General features: G+C 42.3%; 1 protein-coding gene across 3 annotated transcripts; it reads left to right on the top strand.

Moving 5' to 3' along the window:
- The first annotated feature begins 325 nt into the window (after positions 1–325).
- LOC146179527 (copine-8-like) lies at positions 326–17115 on the top strand. 3 transcript variants are annotated; one of them, XM_084579175.1, is made up of 14 exons: positions 330–647; positions 2280–2367; positions 3074–3177; positions 3260–3299; positions 3447–3523; positions 4363–4394; positions 4463–4491; positions 6309–6559; positions 6624–6699; positions 9354–9407; positions 9468–9529; positions 9681–10037; positions 10673–10833; positions 12031–17115. In XM_084579175.1, the coding sequence occupies exons 1-14, from the start codon at positions 568–570 to the stop codon at positions 12267–12269; spliced, it is 1650 nt and encodes a 549-aa protein (XP_084435301.1). In that variant the 5' UTR covers positions 330–567; the 3' UTR covers positions 12270–17115. The 3 variants fall into 3 exon arrangements, with proteins under 3 accessions (XP_084435302.1, XP_084435300.1, XP_084435301.1); XM_084579174.1 differs by having other exon boundaries at positions 327–647; positions 9354–9529; XM_084579176.1 differs by lacking the exons at positions 3074–3177; positions 3260–3299 and having other exon boundaries at positions 326–647; positions 9354–9529.
- Positions 17116–17144: the final 29 nt, after the last annotated feature.

The raw sequence follows: 17144 nt of genomic DNA, 5'->3' as shown, positions 1-17144 counted from the left end.
TAACTTTAGAATTTGACCCTCCAATGAGCAGTCAGGGTTTATGGTCGACAATATAGACTGATTTGATCTTCTGGCAGTCCAAGGAACAAAATTGTAACTGGTCCCTCTGGCGATACCAGTTGGATGTCAGTTGAATTCCATTGGATCCAACTGGCATCAAATTGGGAATTATTTAAGCCAAGCCAGTTACAATTCTTGTGCCCTATATGAATTAAAGTTCGTGTATATTTATCTGGTGATTATGCTGGTGATATCCTGAAGTTTGTAAACCGCTCTTGGCTAATGTGGCTAGCCACCCTATCTTGGCGCTCAGACGGCAGATGGCGGCAGGAGTGACGACGTTTGCGTCACGTGGCGGCCTGAGCCTGCACCTTGTTTTGTAATTTAAGCGATACGAAAGTAATGGTGCCAGTCGCGCTAGTCGCGCGCTATCGATCTGTTTGTGTGCACCAGCGCCGAATGCGGACTGAGCTGCAAGACGGTCTATCTGCGTATTGTGGTCGTGGATTGTATTCGTCGGAGTAGCTCTTCTCGTTAGAGTGACACATTGCAAGACACCGATACGAAATGTCGAACCCGGCGCAACCGTTCACCCCAGCTGTTGCCTGCGCGCCTGTAACAAAAGTGGAGATCAGCGCATCTTGTAGGTAAATGCATGCAGTTACTTGTCAATGCAGCTACGAGGCAGGATGGGCGAGCCTGCTTGTCGAAAAAGTAAGCGGAAGAAGCGCTGGAAGTACGCCGATTGCGTTTTGTCTGTGTCGAAGATCCACAGGTGATTGCTCGCTCCGCGCCGATCTAGGGGGCAGGGCGCTGGCTGGCACGCCTTCTGATCCGTTGTACATACGTTGTGCATAGACTACTGCTCGTCAAGCTACCTCGTGTGACGTTTGGTTACGGCAGAATAGAGGCCGCGTGTGTGTCCGAATTTCTGGGGCGTGTTTCCATAGTGAAATTTCGTGCGGTTGCTCCTGTGTGAAGTTCTCGTCCCAGGAAGGTCATGATGCACTTTTTACAAATTGCTGATCTAACTTGCATTCTAATAGATTTTTTCGCTGTCTTCGTTCCGAATAGTTAAGATTGGTTGATGCGTTTTACGCACGCACATGGTGCACATTCCTGTAATGAGCCAGCTCAATTAATCGTCTACATATCCTCCCCGTCTACGCTTGCTTAAATAGAAGAAAAAAAAAAGAAAAGACCGTTGTTTTGGGGGACGTACAGTAATGGGAACATTATGGTAATTTGTTGGCAAAACAATTTTCACGCTGCTCATTTTGCCTCCAAGCAGTCAGTGCCAAAAGGATGCATAATCAGTGCTTATGATTAAGGTGAACAGTGATGCCCTGGATGTGCCACTAAGGTAATGAAAGGGAAGGGATGCAGACCCCGCCTCAAAAAATTGAGACACGTGCATTTCAGGACCTGTTGCACTTTCCGACCTTATTCTTGCAGAACAATGAGTTGGACTGCATTGCAAACAGTTCAGTGGCAGCTGACTACTCTTGGAAGGATCCAAGGCTAATCCCACCGATATGTATATCTACCTCATGCTCAATAAGTAGCATGGGAATTGGAGTATTGAATGGTGAACAGATATGAAAGCCATTTTTCAATAATGGTTATTTGTACGATTGAATTTTTTTTCTTCTCTGATTTATAGACAACCACATTGAATACTGTGAACTGTATGGAACATGGGGTTTGTTATGGATAGGTAGATGTAGTAAACACTCATATACTATATCCTATATGGTAGTTCAAATGATCTCTACTTTGCCCATTTGTTTGCTGGAGACAGTAGAGCTTGGTTAACTGGAAAGGTCAAGTTTCCTTGAGGAATGTGTATATATATATATATATATTGTCACATTAGGCGGTGCATACGCATAAGGAAAAAAGAAGAAGACTCTCGTGAGTTGGAGAGAAGACGACATTCAACAGCGTCGGCTGGTGCCTGCAGAAAACGTCTGTTTGAAAGCCTTGTCTTCTATGTCCGCCCTCTGCTACAAGCTGAACTACCCCGTAGCACCTTGGGGGAGGTGAACTACCCCGTAACAACACACACACACACACGCACGCACACACGCACGCGCACACACACACACACACACACACACACACACACACACACACACACACACACACACACACACACACACACACTGCTGGAAAAGCTGCAGATTTTCTACTTCTTCAGCAAAAAGTATTCATTGAGACATTCTGGGTAAATTTGGACATTGCTTAATACTTCTTTTTTGCTTATTTCGGTTTTGCAGGCAGCTCAAGCACAAAGATGTTTTCTCGAAGTCTGACCCCATGTGCGTTTTGTTCATGCGAGCTTGCGACACTGACAGCTGGTGGGAGGTGAGTTGATTAGGCCTGCAGTTTTCTTTCAGCACTAGGCTTTCGCACTCTCTTTCCTCTTGAGGGAGAAGAACATATAAAGTGAGTTATGGAGCATGATTGAAAAAGCACGTAACAAGACTAACATGCTTTTTCAACCATATGTCTGTTGAGGGAGCTTTTTAGCATCCTTCAAGAGGCAAGTGCGGAACAGGTGCATCTTCCCAGTGCTTGCCTATGACCTGTGGAATGGAAATTTGGAGCCGAACAAAAATGCTTGAATTAAATTGATGTGAAGATATTCTATATTACAAACCTTTAAGTTTGTGAATGAACCCCTAGTCTGGGTTTTCATTGTTGATGACAACACTGCAAGCTGTGGAATATGAATTACAATAGGCGGGAAAAGAGCAGAGTCAGTCAGGGAACAAACTAAGTTGATGTAGCTAAAACCATGAAAGAAGAAACATCCAAGTCACATAACTGCAAGGTAAGGTAACCAATGCTCTCTTAAGGCAACTATAGTGGGCTCCACGATAAGGCAAACCTGATAGCAAGGAGCGGCAGAAAGTGAGGTGTCAGAAGATGCTACAAAGTTTGGAGGGGATAACGTGGTCACAACTTGCGTAGGACAAGATTATTTGTAGGGATATGAGAGGTGCCTTTTCCCTGCAGTGGACAGAGTGAGGCTGATGATGATGAGTTACTTGACTCATCTCTATTCCAGGTGGGACGCACAGAAATGGTGCGGGACTGCCACGACCCAGACTTTGTCACCAAATTTCTGGTGGACTACTACTTTGAGGAACGCCAACAGCTCATGTTCAAAGTGTAAAAAGCGCAGTTCTCTTCATTTAGCTGCTTGCTTGGGAAGAAAATTGCCCAGCTCATTTTGCCTTTCCCCGTGGTACAGGTATGATGTTGACAGCCAAAGCACAAAACTCCAGGATCATGTGAGTCCTATTTGGGGAATTAGGCAGGGTATTAAACTTTTCCAAACTTTCAATGCCTAGATGAATTATGAGGCTCTGCTTTCCTCCTATACAGAGGAGTGATAACAATGCACCGATGCGACTACACGGTTTATGTGTATACTGCAGGATTTCCTTGGCCAGGTGAACTGCACGTTGGGAGAGTTGGTTGCTTACCAGGGGAGGCAAGTCAAGCTGCAGCTGACGTGAGTGCTACACCTAGCCTTATTGCTTGGGCACTGAGACTATACTCCTAGAGGTACAATGTGACTCGGTCTATTCATTGTTTGTTTTTAGCAAAAATTGCAAAAAATCTTTTTGGCTATGTTGATATTTGTCTAGCATCAGCAGAGTTTTGCTTATTGCAAAGAACAAAAAATTTTGCTGTTGCCCGATTCATGCTCGTGATATGTCAACACTGACCAGACTCAGCGATCACTGTCTAAATATGATTTGGGATGAAGCCTAGTCTAAGGGGTCAGTGAAGAAATTAGAAAAACCGGATTTTATACAGTGTAATTTCCTTGTCAAAGAAGGCCAATGATGCCAATGCCATTTTCTTATAAAGAAAGTTCCATTTTTTTGTGAAAGAAGGTTCTTTGTATTAGATTTCAGCAGCCTGTTAGTACAGTCCCACTTCAATTTATCTTCTGTGTTCCTTTAAGCATGATATGTACAGGTTGGTACCTTATTTCACATTGGAGCATTGCGCATGGACTTTGTACTGGGTTGCACCACCTCCCCTATCTCTGCTAGGCACTGAACCAATTTTTTCGTTAACCTAACCTGACTGTAGAAAAGGGGCAGAAATAAACTCAAATGTAACCACGGCCAACTACAGCACAGTATAGAGGAGGTGAGTATAAGGGAATGACGGGCCCATAATAACATTCATGTTATGGAAACCAGCAGTCAACGAAACCAAAGAAAGCGTATGGCAGTGTTTCTGTTATGTTTTCTTTCTTTAGATCTGTGGTGTTGGTCAGAAGGGATTGAGTAATGTAACAATGTTATAGCTGAAAGATAATTGATATTGTGGCTGCAGGGGACTGCCAGGCAACTGTGGCACCATCTTACGTGAGTTTCTTCTGGGAAGCCCTCCTAGCATTCGTGGCTGCTGCACAGCTCATGTGTCTTCCTTTCAGTGACTGTCGAGGAGGTGCTGGACTGCAAAGTAAGCCTCTGCAGATATGGCTGCTTATGTTCTGGGTTGGCGCAGTGCTGAATGGTGTACGCTGGTTGTTTCATCGGGGTGTAGCTGCACATTAGGCATAATTATAGACGGACACAACTCGAGAAAAATGCGGCAGATGCCTTTCAACGGACGCCCTTCGACCAGTGACCCTCATGTCGCTGTAAATAATTCCATTAAGGCGTGGTGAACATCCTTTTATCTGTCACACCCTGCATTGGCCCGCTAGGGCATTATTCACGAGAATCGTTAAATGCCGTAAGCTGCAGGGTGTTCCTTTGAGAGGCAAAAGCTTCTTTCTTCTTGAGTTGTATCTGACTGTAGCAACATAGTCAGGAGAGTGTGTGCTGTTATTTAGGGCACATAATTCAAGCCATCTTCAGAAGGTTGTTGGTGTGCATGATGTATTTTTGGTCCGAGATGCTCTGAATGTCCTGCAAGATTTTTTTACAAAAACTCTGTGGAACAGAAGTGAATGCCTCTGTGTAGCTTAAGAACTGCTGAGTCGCAGAAGTGTTAAAGTTGCACCAATAATATAGCTTCTTGCATTGAACTTGTAAACGGTGGACTAGAAGGTTGATGCCTTATGAGGTTAAGCCACGAAGGGGTTAAACAACAGACGAATGCAACTGTCGATGGCTGTAAGAATAGCATATGTAAATAGATGACATCAGATGTTGTCACTGTAGCAATAGACGACTCAAAGCTACATTCCTTTAAAGTGCCATGAAAACATGCACCAATGCTAGAAGCTGCGCACAAACGATCAATATTCCATAATTCATCTCTGCAGTGCAAAGATATTTAAGGTAGCTTCATGAAGTCCACAGATATTGGTAATCAAAACTGATTCTCCTCCTGTGCTCTCCTCTTTCAACTCAACCCACATGCCAAATGAAATTGCACAAGAAAAAATAAAATGAATTGTGACTGTCTATTTGTGAATTATACGGTGCATGCAGAGCTTTTGTATTTGTCGCGAGTACTCGCAAAAACCACCTCTGCAGGTTTGTTGTATTCACATATAAGCATAAGTACCTTTTCAGGACTCCTTAGAAGCATGTCATGTGTACAGTAGGTTTCAACAATGAGATACTCATATTTTTATATTAGCAGTACCTTGCAGGCACACTGCGTAATTCCCGGAGGTCATTCTGCACACCATTAACATAATCATCGGTCTTGTACCACAACCTTTCCATTAATATTTGCCCGCGCGTTGCCATACTACTCACATGCAACATAGCCAATAAACGTGTCCTCAACTGCTGTTGTATTGAAACATTGAAACATCTAATACTATTTACTTTATGGACCATTTGCAAAACTTCATAAGTCAGCTTTCCTGCATTGCAAAAACCCCCTTACAATGGCGGTGCGGTACATTGTTAGGGCATAAGTTGGGTACAGCGCAGAATACCCGAACCTGGCAAGCAGCATTCCTTTGCTATTGAAAAGCGGGAGGGGATGGGGGTTGTGAATATAGTACCTGTTAGTCACAGACGCTCTTAATTCTTCAGTCATGACAAAAAAAAGGGGGGGTGGGGGAGGAAGAAGGGTGCTGGAAATGAACTTGACCATTATTGTCGCAAGAGATGTTGCCTGCGCTGCACCCTATTTCTGCCGCCAAAACAGGTTTGGCCGCCATGATGAAGAGATTTTTTCATTGCGCAGAGAAGCTGACTTTCAGTATTTTGCAAAGAATGCATAGGTTGTCACAGTGCAGCAGTAGCACTTTGTAATTATAACTGGGAGGAGTTGTTAGTGATAACTTTTTTTGCTGGTTGTGTCTTTCACAGAAAGTGGTAGACATACAATGGCAAGGCAAGAAGCTGGACCGAAAGGACTGGTTTGGCAAGTCAGACCCTTTCCTGGAGTTTTACCGCGTCAATGAAGACAACAGCTACACGGCAGTGTTTCGCACGGAGGTGGTCAAAAGGAGCCTGAACCCCACATGGCGTCCCTTCACCGTCCAGATGAGGCAACTGAGTGGTGGAGATGACGACCGCACCATCCGCGTGGCGTGCTACGACTGGGACTATGATGGAAGGTAAGTGACCGGTGCAAAGCCACCTTGTGCCACCTGTGCACTACATTTTGAGCTGGTCTTGCAGCCACGACCTCATTGGGGAGTTCCACACCAATGTGCGCACTTTGTCCCAGGGACCTGGACCTACAAATGAGTATGAGGTATGTGGCACGTGATCATTGTTAACCTCAACTTATAAAAACCGAGACAAATTTAAGACAAAACTGACACTATGAAGTTCGTGGCCCATTGTTGACTTTAATTCCTGAAAATTGGGGATGTGTGAATATTAAAAATTTTTAATGCGAATCGAGTATGTTTGTTATTCAATTTGCATTCTGTTAGAAAAATTGGTATCCGGAATTTTTAGAATATTGAAATATACACTGAAAATTTTCGAATTCACCACATCTTCTCCGCACTGCGCACTTCTAAAAATGCTTTGGGGTCGTTTTCTGAAAAGCGACCTCTACCGCATTGCACTGTGAAGAGAGTAGCGGAGGCCTTCCCGACTGTGCGTAAAGCGAACCACTTGATGAGACCGAAAACAAATGTCGTTCTCACTTTGGTTTAATCTCAAATGCAGACATCTATCATGCAGGTGTTTTTCAGATAAAAGCACTGTGATGCAAACGGTTTATGGCAGTTTTATCGAGCCCATTCAATAACTCGTGCTTTCGGTTAATATGAACATTCTTTCTGATTTCTTGAAGGCTGAATTATGTTTTTTAGCAGTGATATGACAGCTGCACCCTGTTTCAGCTCAGCCTTTCCTGTATAATAAAACAGCATATGGAGTCCTGTATCAAAATTTGGTATAGGAAGATTTTTTTTCTTTTTTTTTTTTTTCATGTTTTCACACCCTAGTATTTTCACATTCTTGGTGAAAATTTGAATTTCGAGACAAACAAAACAAATTTATAGCAGTACAAGATATTTGGCGCCTAACCTTTACATGCTAGTACGAGGTATGCTATGCAGTGTGCAAACAATCGTTAACTTGAACATGTAAAAACAGATACGTTCCAAGACCAGTGGAGCTTCAGAGTGAGCACAGTGCTTGATACTGCATTCCAATGATTAGCCAGTGTTGTATTTTTTTAAAAATGAGTTTAATACTATTGTGGTTGCCCTGATTGGTTGGTATAAATAGCAAATAGCAAAAATACAGTCAACCCTAAATAATGTGTTTAGAGATTATTGCATATATTGAACATGAAAAACTGCCTCTTAAATTTGATGCAAAAGTGGGGCACACTATTGCTTATATTTTTCTATTCTCATGGCAGCTTTCTGTGGCTATATGACCAAGGCCACAGGGCCGGGCCTTTTCTCACTTTGTTATATCACCAAGCAGTTCAAGCGTATCTCGCGTTGGTTATGGTTTCGGTTATAGTTCTGCCTCAACGTTGAACTTCTATACTTTTCTAGGCGCCAGCTTTGTAGAAATATACTCTTTTACACCACTGAAGGCCTGTGTGAGCGTAAACGAGTAGCCTGTGTGATGCGCGTTGCTGACAGAAATGCATTGTGAAAACATACAGAAACTAGCGGGGAGACACAGCAGATGCAGCCCATGTGTACTTTGTGGGATTCCCGACAGGCAGTGCGGTCACTGGCATGCACGCGGCATATACTACTTACATTGCAAGTGCTGGTTAGCATTGTATGTTCTTGTAGTAATAATGGCGTGAATAATTCCATAAAGATATAATATTCCAGAGTGCTGTCTGTGAAATTTTTGGTGAAACTATATTCTGCTGTTGTATGTTGCCTCCGTTGCTTTGGTCGCGTAACCACATAAATGTGTCCGTGAGTATAACTCCTGCGCATCATACCCCTCCATGTAGTGCTTCTCTGAATGATGTTCATGGAATCACTTTTTGCCTATTAAGCCGGGTTAACACCTCAGTCTAGAAACATCAGCTGTCGGTGCTAGTCACGTGAAGATGTCGTAAAACTGCACGATGAAGGGAACATAGAGTGTGGTTGTGGATAGCCTTCTGTCACACTGAATTCTACTTTTACCGTAACACTGCTGGCATGCAGAGAAGCTGGCATTCAGTTCACCAATAGTCATACGGTGAAGCCAACCTAGCTGATTGAAGGCTTGTTGGTTGTCACATCGTCTGTTTCACTTGGTAAGCAGCTGAAAGCATTTTGGAAGCCAACTGTGTCTTAATTTCTGCATGAGAAACTGGTGCAAAATGAGTTTGCCTAGCAACATCCATGAATAATGTACACATCAAATTGTATACCAAATTATTCTGCGTTTCTTTTCGAGTTAGACAAGTCTTTAATAAAGTGTACTGTCTGTAAACTGGGCTGTGGTGAATTAAGGGCAGCTTGCATATTGAATTGCTTTTCCTGCCTGCTGGAGGAGACGTAGTCAGCAACCTTGTTGCTTTTCGCTATAGTCCTTGTTCCATCTCTTCTTGGCAGCACTTACTGCTCTTCTGTGCCTGGCCGTGTCCTCAATTTTAGCAGAGGACTCTGGAAGGCATTGATGTTTTCTACTAGTACATTGTTGAACGAAGCAGACTGCCTTGTCAGGGATATGTGCTACGTTCCTAGAATTTTCATACCAAAACTTCCTGATAAGGTGCACTTAGCTTTTACGGTGTACTTTAAGGTAACTTCGGTGAGGGCAAATTTTTTGAGAGTGCAAGATCCAGGCTACCAGCATGCGAAAGAGCTCAGTGTTTTTGCAGCAACGGTGGATGGTCTAGGTCCTTCAGAACTATAAGCTGAATGAAAAGAGCCAGGCTTTGTACCTACAAAAAATTTCCCATCATTCGGGTATCTTCCATTGCAGCTGATCAACAAGAAGAAACAAGCCAAGAAGAAGAGGTACAAAAACTCTGGCAAGGTGAGCAGGTCTACTGTGGCCAGAACCTCTGGTGCACTGACATCTCTTGAGCGTTTGCAGGTGAAGCTGGTGTTCTTCAAGGTCCGGGAACAAGCCACTTTTCTCGATTACATTCGTGGTGGGTGAGTTGTATTTGGCTATGTACTGAGACCACAATCAACAGCGCATGCATGCCAGTATGGTTATGGTCACAGAAGCAATTTCTGATGGCAACAATAACGAGACGACGTTATCCTTCCTCTGATGTGAGAATGTGATGGGCCGTGGCTGAAGGATGCAGATGCACTTCACGGTGGCCGTGGACTTCACTGCCTCCAATGGGGACCCCCGTGATCCTGCCTCCTTGCACTTCCTGAACACAATGCAACCCAATGCATACGCAACGGCCATCCGGGCGGTCGGAGAGGTGGTGCAGGAATATGACTCGGACAAGATGTTTCCTGCACTGGGCTTTGGAGCACGGTTGCCACCCGATGGCCGTGTCTCGCATGAGTTTTTTCTGAACGGAAGTCCAACGGACCCATACTGTGCGGGCATCCAGGGCGTACTGGAGGCCTACCAGAGGACTCTCCAGTCGGTCCAGCTGTATGGCCCTACCAATTTTTCACCAGTCATCAACCACGTGGCAAAGTGAGCCTTTTTTAATAAAATACTAAAAAGGGAGCCATATTTTCAATTTTTATGCCAAAATAGTTGTATTTCAATAGAATTTCAATGGAATAAATTCACTTATATGTTGGTGGGAAATGTAACTACCCTGGCTATAATGTTTGTCTTTTGAAAAGAAGTCTTCCTGGGCATTCCTGTAAAACCCACATCATGCTACTTTCATACTTTTTAAATTTTTTACTTTTAGATTTTTTTTTTCTATCAGCTGGTATATAATTTTTCTATGGTAATATTATAGGAACATAGGAATGAGTAAATCAGGTAATTATTGACTTGTCAGGTAGGACTGTTTCCCTATAGAAGCAGACATTATTCATTAAATTTGGACATTTCTTAGGGTGCCATATGTCTGCATGTTTCTTTTTACATGCTTGTTTGGTAGTGGGTATTTGATGCCAAGACTCACAGGGTCCTTTAGCACCTTCTGAAAGTTGTAGGTGTTCACTAAGCTTACAAAAACTGCAAAACTATGCTCTAGGTTGTTGCTTAAATGCAATCGTGTCACCATCTCTTTAGAGGCACAGATGTTATTGCTGTGAGACCCAAGAACAAACGAGAATTTAAGCACCAGTTGCATTCTGCATTCTTCCTTTCAGGTTTGCAAGCACGTACCGTGACGGCACGAGCTACTTTGTACTGCTCATCATCACAGATGGTGTCATCAGCGACATGCCACAAACAATGGAGGCCATAGTCCAGGCATCGTCCCTGCCCATGTCCATCATCATCGCAGGTGTGGGCAATGCCGACTTCTCAGGTGAGTTATGGAAGCACTCCTTGTGTCAGTGCCTCGCCCTATACATGACATGTGGGTGCAACTGTCCATGCTCTCATTTAGTGTGATGGACCTGAGAGCAATCAGAGAGCGTACTCTCTGGGAGTGTTCAAGCAGTGAATTGCTCTTTACTATCAATTCTTTCTTGCTTCGGATTCTCCGATCGTGTTGACAAAAACACTAAATAAAGAAAATTGGTTTCTTACAATTTTATTTATTGAAGTGAAAATTTCACAGGAGTGGAATTCTACATGATGACTGACACTGCAGAATGATGCTGCATGCTTCGTTTTATTTGTTAATTTTTACCCTTTGGCTTCTTACTTGGATTTGTAATATGATCTTAAATATGAAAGAAATAAAGAATATTCAGACTGTTGTCAACACCCACAGAGGTGTAAATATGATCACCCACCATCTTCCTTGTTAGTGTCCTCTCTTGGTTGCAGCCATTGGTGCTGAGAGTTGTAATTTAACAGGGAAGAAGAAATAGGCTTGGGCAGGACATGTAATGCGAAGGCAAGAATACCAGTGGTCGCTAAGAATAACAGACTGAATTCCAGGGGAAGGCAATAAGTGTAGCAGGGAGCGGTAGGAAGTTAGGTGGGTAGATGTCCTTAGGAAGTTGGCGGGGATCAAGTGGATCAAGCGGATTAATTGGAGGGACATGAGAGAGGCCTTTATCCTGCAGTGGGTGTAGTCAAGCTACTGCTGATGATGTTAATTGGTGCCAGAGACTTGGCATATCACCACATGCAACCGTTATCTGTTATGGGAATGCCAAACTTCTCCTGAGACTGGCAGGAGAACCTGGATATAATGTAGCAGGGTGCAGGATGACGAGATAGATGTAGAGTAGTGCCAAACATGAACTGCGCACCTAGCCTGAGTCGATGTGGCCTGGGAGTTGGCCCCGATAGGCTGCTGTTGTGGTCCCAGCCTCCGGCATTTGCGATCTGGCATGTCAGCACTGTGCTGCTGTTTCTACCTTCCCGTGTCAACTTTTCCAATGCTTTGTGCAGCTATAATGCACTGCATTCGTCTTGTAGCAGTCTTGTTACAAGTTACAACAGCACTTCAATACCAGTGCAGTTGCCAGTGCAGTGTCGGTGCAATACCAGTGCAATGCCAATGCAGTGTCAGTGCAATGTCTTTATGTACCTGGTTGGTTGTTTTCAGCCATGGAGACCCTGGATGGTGACGTGAGGCAGTTGAGCTCGGGTGGTCGCACAGCGGAGCGTGACATCGTGCAGTTTGTTCCTTTCCGTAAGTTCCTCCAAGGCACAGGTACCTGGCAGAGCAGACAAGCGCAGCTTGCCAAGGAGGTGCTGGCTGAAGTTCCCGGCCAAGTCGTCTCTTATATGTCCAAGCACAACATCAAGCCCGGACCTGTCCCTGTTACGATAGGCTCACCCTGAACATGCATATGCTTCTGTGTGCGTGCCCTGTTTGTGAACATATTGTACAACCAACTGCACACCATTTGCATATACATTTGCACACCATTTGCATATACTCTGATATACATTTTCCTGCTACGTGTCCACCACCTTCTTGTGCCACCGACAAGATCCTCAAAACTGCATCGATTTTATGACAAGAAGTAATTGACCTAAGAATTCAGCATGCATATTTAAATATGATCAGGAAATATGCTGTACTCTGAGTTGACAAGCAAGGTACAACAATGATTCAGTTAGTAGTTAAGGCTCATCACTCATGTTGACATCACTGATTCATCGATACAGGCCTGACATGGTGCACCAAAGAGACAGATGGGCAATAGCACGTATTCAATATTGATAAGTTGAGGGGGTCATCAGTCTGCACGTAGCTGTGCATCGACACCTTACGTGAAATGTTTCATTTCCATTTCACTGTTTTTGTATTCTTCACTCTTTTACGGTGCACTCATTGACTGGCGTCACAGTAATGTGCTGCATTGTTTGATGCAGTGCGGTACTTTTTAATTTGATCATTCAATGCTTTGTGCTGTTATGCAATTCTTCTAAATGCTTGGCGGAAAATATTTCTACTATGTCACGGTGCAAACTCATCCGTCTTGGTACATACTGCAGCCCATGGAGCTCCCCAATCACCAGGTATTCATCAGGTGTCTCATGTACATCTGTTTTGTATGTACAGATATCCGCATATCTTAACGAACAGAACGAGCACTGTGGGTTTTGCTGTATGCCGGTGTGCTTTCATAAAAACACTCTTCGTTGACTTTCAAAGTTATCCACGGGAAGGGTAGTCAGCATCTACCATCCATGGCCTTCTGTGATTTTTGTTATTACGTTTTTTTGGCAGTACAGATTGTAGAGCTTGTAGTGCTTTACTTCGTAGCTTGTTTTACTGTCTGGTCACAACCAGAGCATTGAAGTATTTTGCTTCTCTGAAGAAAGGAAATCTTGTTTACGGATGTCGTCTATTAGTTCGCCTTCTCAGCCTTTTCACTGCCCTTTTTTCTCGATACAGGTCATAAAACTTCTTAAAGGATGGTAAATGTTAAATATTTTTTAATCTCCTGAACCAGTTTTTCTTATTGCTTATTGATTTTGATGCAGGTTCGTGTAGATTTACATCGCAGCCTTTCTTACTGGCAGTTCTTTACCAGTGCATTATAAAGCAAAACAGAACACCGAACAAAGTGTATACAACACAACATACGGAACTAAATTCCGAAACTACAAAGCACCAAACAAGCAAATGAACAAATACAAATAAACAACAAAATAACTGTTGACTTTGACGCTAATGACCTTCCAGTTAGCTCTACTAGACCGTGCACTGAAATTTTCTAGGCTTGCTTGGTAGTTGGGACCTGGAAAGTTTAGGTGTTGTAGTGTATTGCAAGTAAAAAACAGTTTACTCTGCTTTTAATGTTTTAGGTTGGTCTTACATTCCTTTTTTATCTTTAAAGGACCAGTGTAACTTTGAGTAAGAACTTGGACGAGGTTGTAAACAGTGATATGCAAATGATAGCGTGCATGTCCTTTAATGCCTAGTGGCATATTAACTGGCACTTTGTTAATCAGCACTATCATCTAGTCATCTGCTCAATGTCAAGATTGCTGGCTTTTAGTATGGTACAGTATTTCCAGCCTTTTTTCTTTTTACTGAAAAAACTTTTCCGGCGCCTTGCCTGAACGGCTTTGTAGGCTTTGTACCATGCCGTGTCTGGCAAACTGATGGCTCTTTTTCAAAGTTATTTACTATCATTTTTATTCATCTCTGTGACAACTTTGTGCTGGAGCATAAAAGAAACTTGTAACTATTTTGAAAGCAGAACAATGGGCCTAATTCAAAGTAGAGCATCTGGTTGATATTTCTGATTTCTGCATGTGCAAAAGAATGGCTGCCACTCTGTTATATTTACAATTTGACATACTGGGGCTCAGCTTGTATATGTGGAATGACTGTGCAGTTGTTTTGCCTTTGAAAGATTTGTAGGGCAGCAGAAGTTCACATTTGTAAGTTTTTGAGACCAAATTCTTACAATTACCAGGCAAAAGCAGAGAAGCAGTAACACCGCCTCATGCATTAAAGCTATATTACCAATTCATGAAAATTTGGAAAAAAAGACAAGAAAAACCTGAATGCTGTCAGTACTATCCTAGTAACATTGTTACTACTTTGTTGAATCTAGGGCTGTTGAGTAAACTGAGATTTGTTGACACTGCAATGTTTATGTTGTGTTTAAGTTATACATAGTTTATGTGGTAGTTAGTATGCATGAAATTACAAGCATTTGTGTGCATACTGTGGCCAGAATTGCTCTGTTTTTTTTTGTTGATTATGAAAAAGGCAGTGGCTCTTTTCTATGCATTTAGACATTTGTATTGTCAAGCAAGAAAATGTATATATGTTTGCTCTGTCTGCACCTTCAGTATATCAGTGGCTACTGGTTTGTTACAGTAGATGTTTTCGTTTTTTCTTTTTCAGAAAAAAATAATAGCAATTTTTTTTTAATGGCTTTACCACTATACACTCCAGCTATGAGGAGAAGCCAGCTTTACAAGGGCCTTGCAGCAGTGAGGCAAAGCATGTAGTGCATAGGAAGAAAATAAAGCGGGCTACGAACGTGAAAAACAGACGGCGCGGTTCGTTGCGAAAGTGAGAGAGAGTAAAAAGGGGTAGAAATTACTGAAAGTTGACAGCACTGGGCAGCGTGAAGTGGTGACTAGAAGTGGAGGCACGGCATGTAGAGTTTTGCCTAGCTTGACTGTGTCGCACACATTTCTCAGCTATTCCCCTTTAAATGACAGGAACAGCGAAGATGACGCCATATTCGTGCAGAGCTCTGGTTTTCGCATGAAATCCAGCTCTCATTTTATTTATAGTCGTGTTGTATTCATGCTGAAGGGGTACTTCCACAAGACAGCATAAAATCTAGTAAATGAAAAATAAAATTGCATGAAGAGACGATAAGCGGAGGATGGAAAGTATTTTGGAGTGTTCTTTTTTAAATCAACAAGACATCTTTAGTATGCAGCCATTTAATTACCAAACAGCTTCTTCAGGGCCATGTCATCACCAACAACTGATATAGTAAGATTTTTGTCAGTTTGAGTGACATTACTATCGAGGGTACCACTGTACACAACTTGTGAACTGCACATGAGCACAGCAAGCATATTCTCATTAAAGAAGGTTGTGAATCTCGTAAATAGGAGAGATAATAGTTTGACTGTTCTAAAGGTATGGTCTGCGCTGCTTGTACCAATCCTCGCTTTCTTACACGATGAGAAAAACTGCAAAGGAGCATACCATATGTTTGAATTCTGTCAAGTTATACATTATGCTGCCTGGATTCATCTTTAAATTAATAATTGCAGGGAACTGTGTGCATCAAAGTATGTAATAAATTATCTAAATTATTTATTCTTATAAGTTGTTTCTGAAAGGAATGAAAAGTCACTTTGTTGAATATAATTGTTTACATTATTGACTATCTTCTTGGCTCCACATCTCAGTAGCTTTGCTGTCTCTCCGTTCCATTTAACGGAGTTTATCTGTATAAACATTTACAAGGTTCTGTGCACATAAATGCTAAACTTGACAACATTGACATTTCTACTCTTATTGCATGAACACAAAGGTGCACGAGAGTTTTTTTCATGTATAATATAAAAAAAAATGTTGATATGATGTTTACACTGAGACTAGCTTCTTGCTCACAAATATGCATAATAGTAATTTCCGAGGCAGTGGTTATATGTTATTTTAGGAAGTGTATGGGTTGCTATATGCTCAATTTTTTATGAGCTGGATAACAAACATCACTCTAAGAAATCACTCTTTTTCTGAATGCACATTTTAAACCCTTATATGTCAGAAATTTTACTTGCTCTGAGTAGTTTCCTTAAAGTTTTAGTCATGTTACAGATAAAGATCTGATGTTTTAATCCTGTACGAACAACTTCATGTGCCGATATGCCACCTCCTATTTAGACACGAAACAAAGAAACAGCATCGTTACGACTCCGGGAGATGTTGAAATTAATTTTTACAGACGTTTCAGTCACTGGTGAAATAGTTAACAGCTTTTGGATGCTAGCCATAGAGCATTTCTTCATGTAGGGAGATCTGGCATGAACTGCCTAGTAAGCACAATGACAAGCTGCAACTGCCACAAGCTCACATTTCAGCATATGAGTTTTTAACTACATTAGTAAAGATAATGGGGGTGGGGTCATTCTGTTTGGAGATAAGGGTGAGAATAATTCTGTTCTGTTACTTGTTTTGCTTGGCTTTCTTGTACGGTTTGCCTGTTTTCAAATTTTCGAGTTATCAACTACTGCCATTTTTTGCAGCAATTGTTTTTTTTTTTTTTTTTTATAGGTGCAGCTTAGCATGGTTGTAGAAAGCTGATCTACTGACTTGCCAAATAGAATCTTTTACTTGTGGTTTTCCAGTTTGAGCAGTTGCTGGGAGCCATTTTCTTGTGCCAACTGTTTAATGTTGTGAGCCCAAGTTTTTCATGGAGTTTTGTACTTTGCGACGTCAACTCACAATCCGCCCACTGTTTTGTGTGCCCTTCTGTGTGCCTGTCCCGCCTCTATCTTCATGCTGACAGCAATGGTTGAGATAGGCAGTTCACATTCAACATATGTGGTGGTGTCGTTTTAGTCCCTTGATTCTTGGCTTCTCCCAAGCTGCTTTTTTTATCACCTGTGCTAGAACTTTTGTGAAGATTTTTGTACCTTTTGGCGTATTGCAGAGCACACTGAAGCAAATAAAGCACACAAATATTTGATATTGGAGCATATTTTCATTTATTGGTTGGA

Source organism: Amblyomma maculatum, chromosome 9, assembly GCF_055883805.1.
Source record: "Amblyomma maculatum isolate TAMU_Amacu chromosome 9, ASM5588380v1, whole genome shotgun sequence".
Taxonomy (NCBI): Eukaryota; Metazoa; Arthropoda; class Arachnida; order Ixodida; family Ixodidae; genus Amblyomma; species Amblyomma maculatum.
Note: the sequence above shows the minus strand (reverse complement) of the source record. Positions and strands in the feature narration are given on the sequence as shown.

Bases quoted from the DNA above. Each gene is read 5' to 3' on its own strand.
- LOC146179527 (XM_084579174.1), top strand. From the start codon at position 568: ATGTCGAACCCGGCGCAACCGTTCACCCCAGCTGTTGCCTGCGCGCCT. The intron at 3,524-4,362 runs GTGAGTGCTACA...TTGTGGCTGCAG, and splicing joins CAAGTCAAGCTGCAGCTGAC to GGGACTGCCAGGCAACTGTG. The intron at 6,560-6,623 runs GTAAGTGACCGG...CTGGTCTTGCAG, and splicing joins GACTGGGACTATGATGGAAG to CCACGACCTCATTGGGGAGT.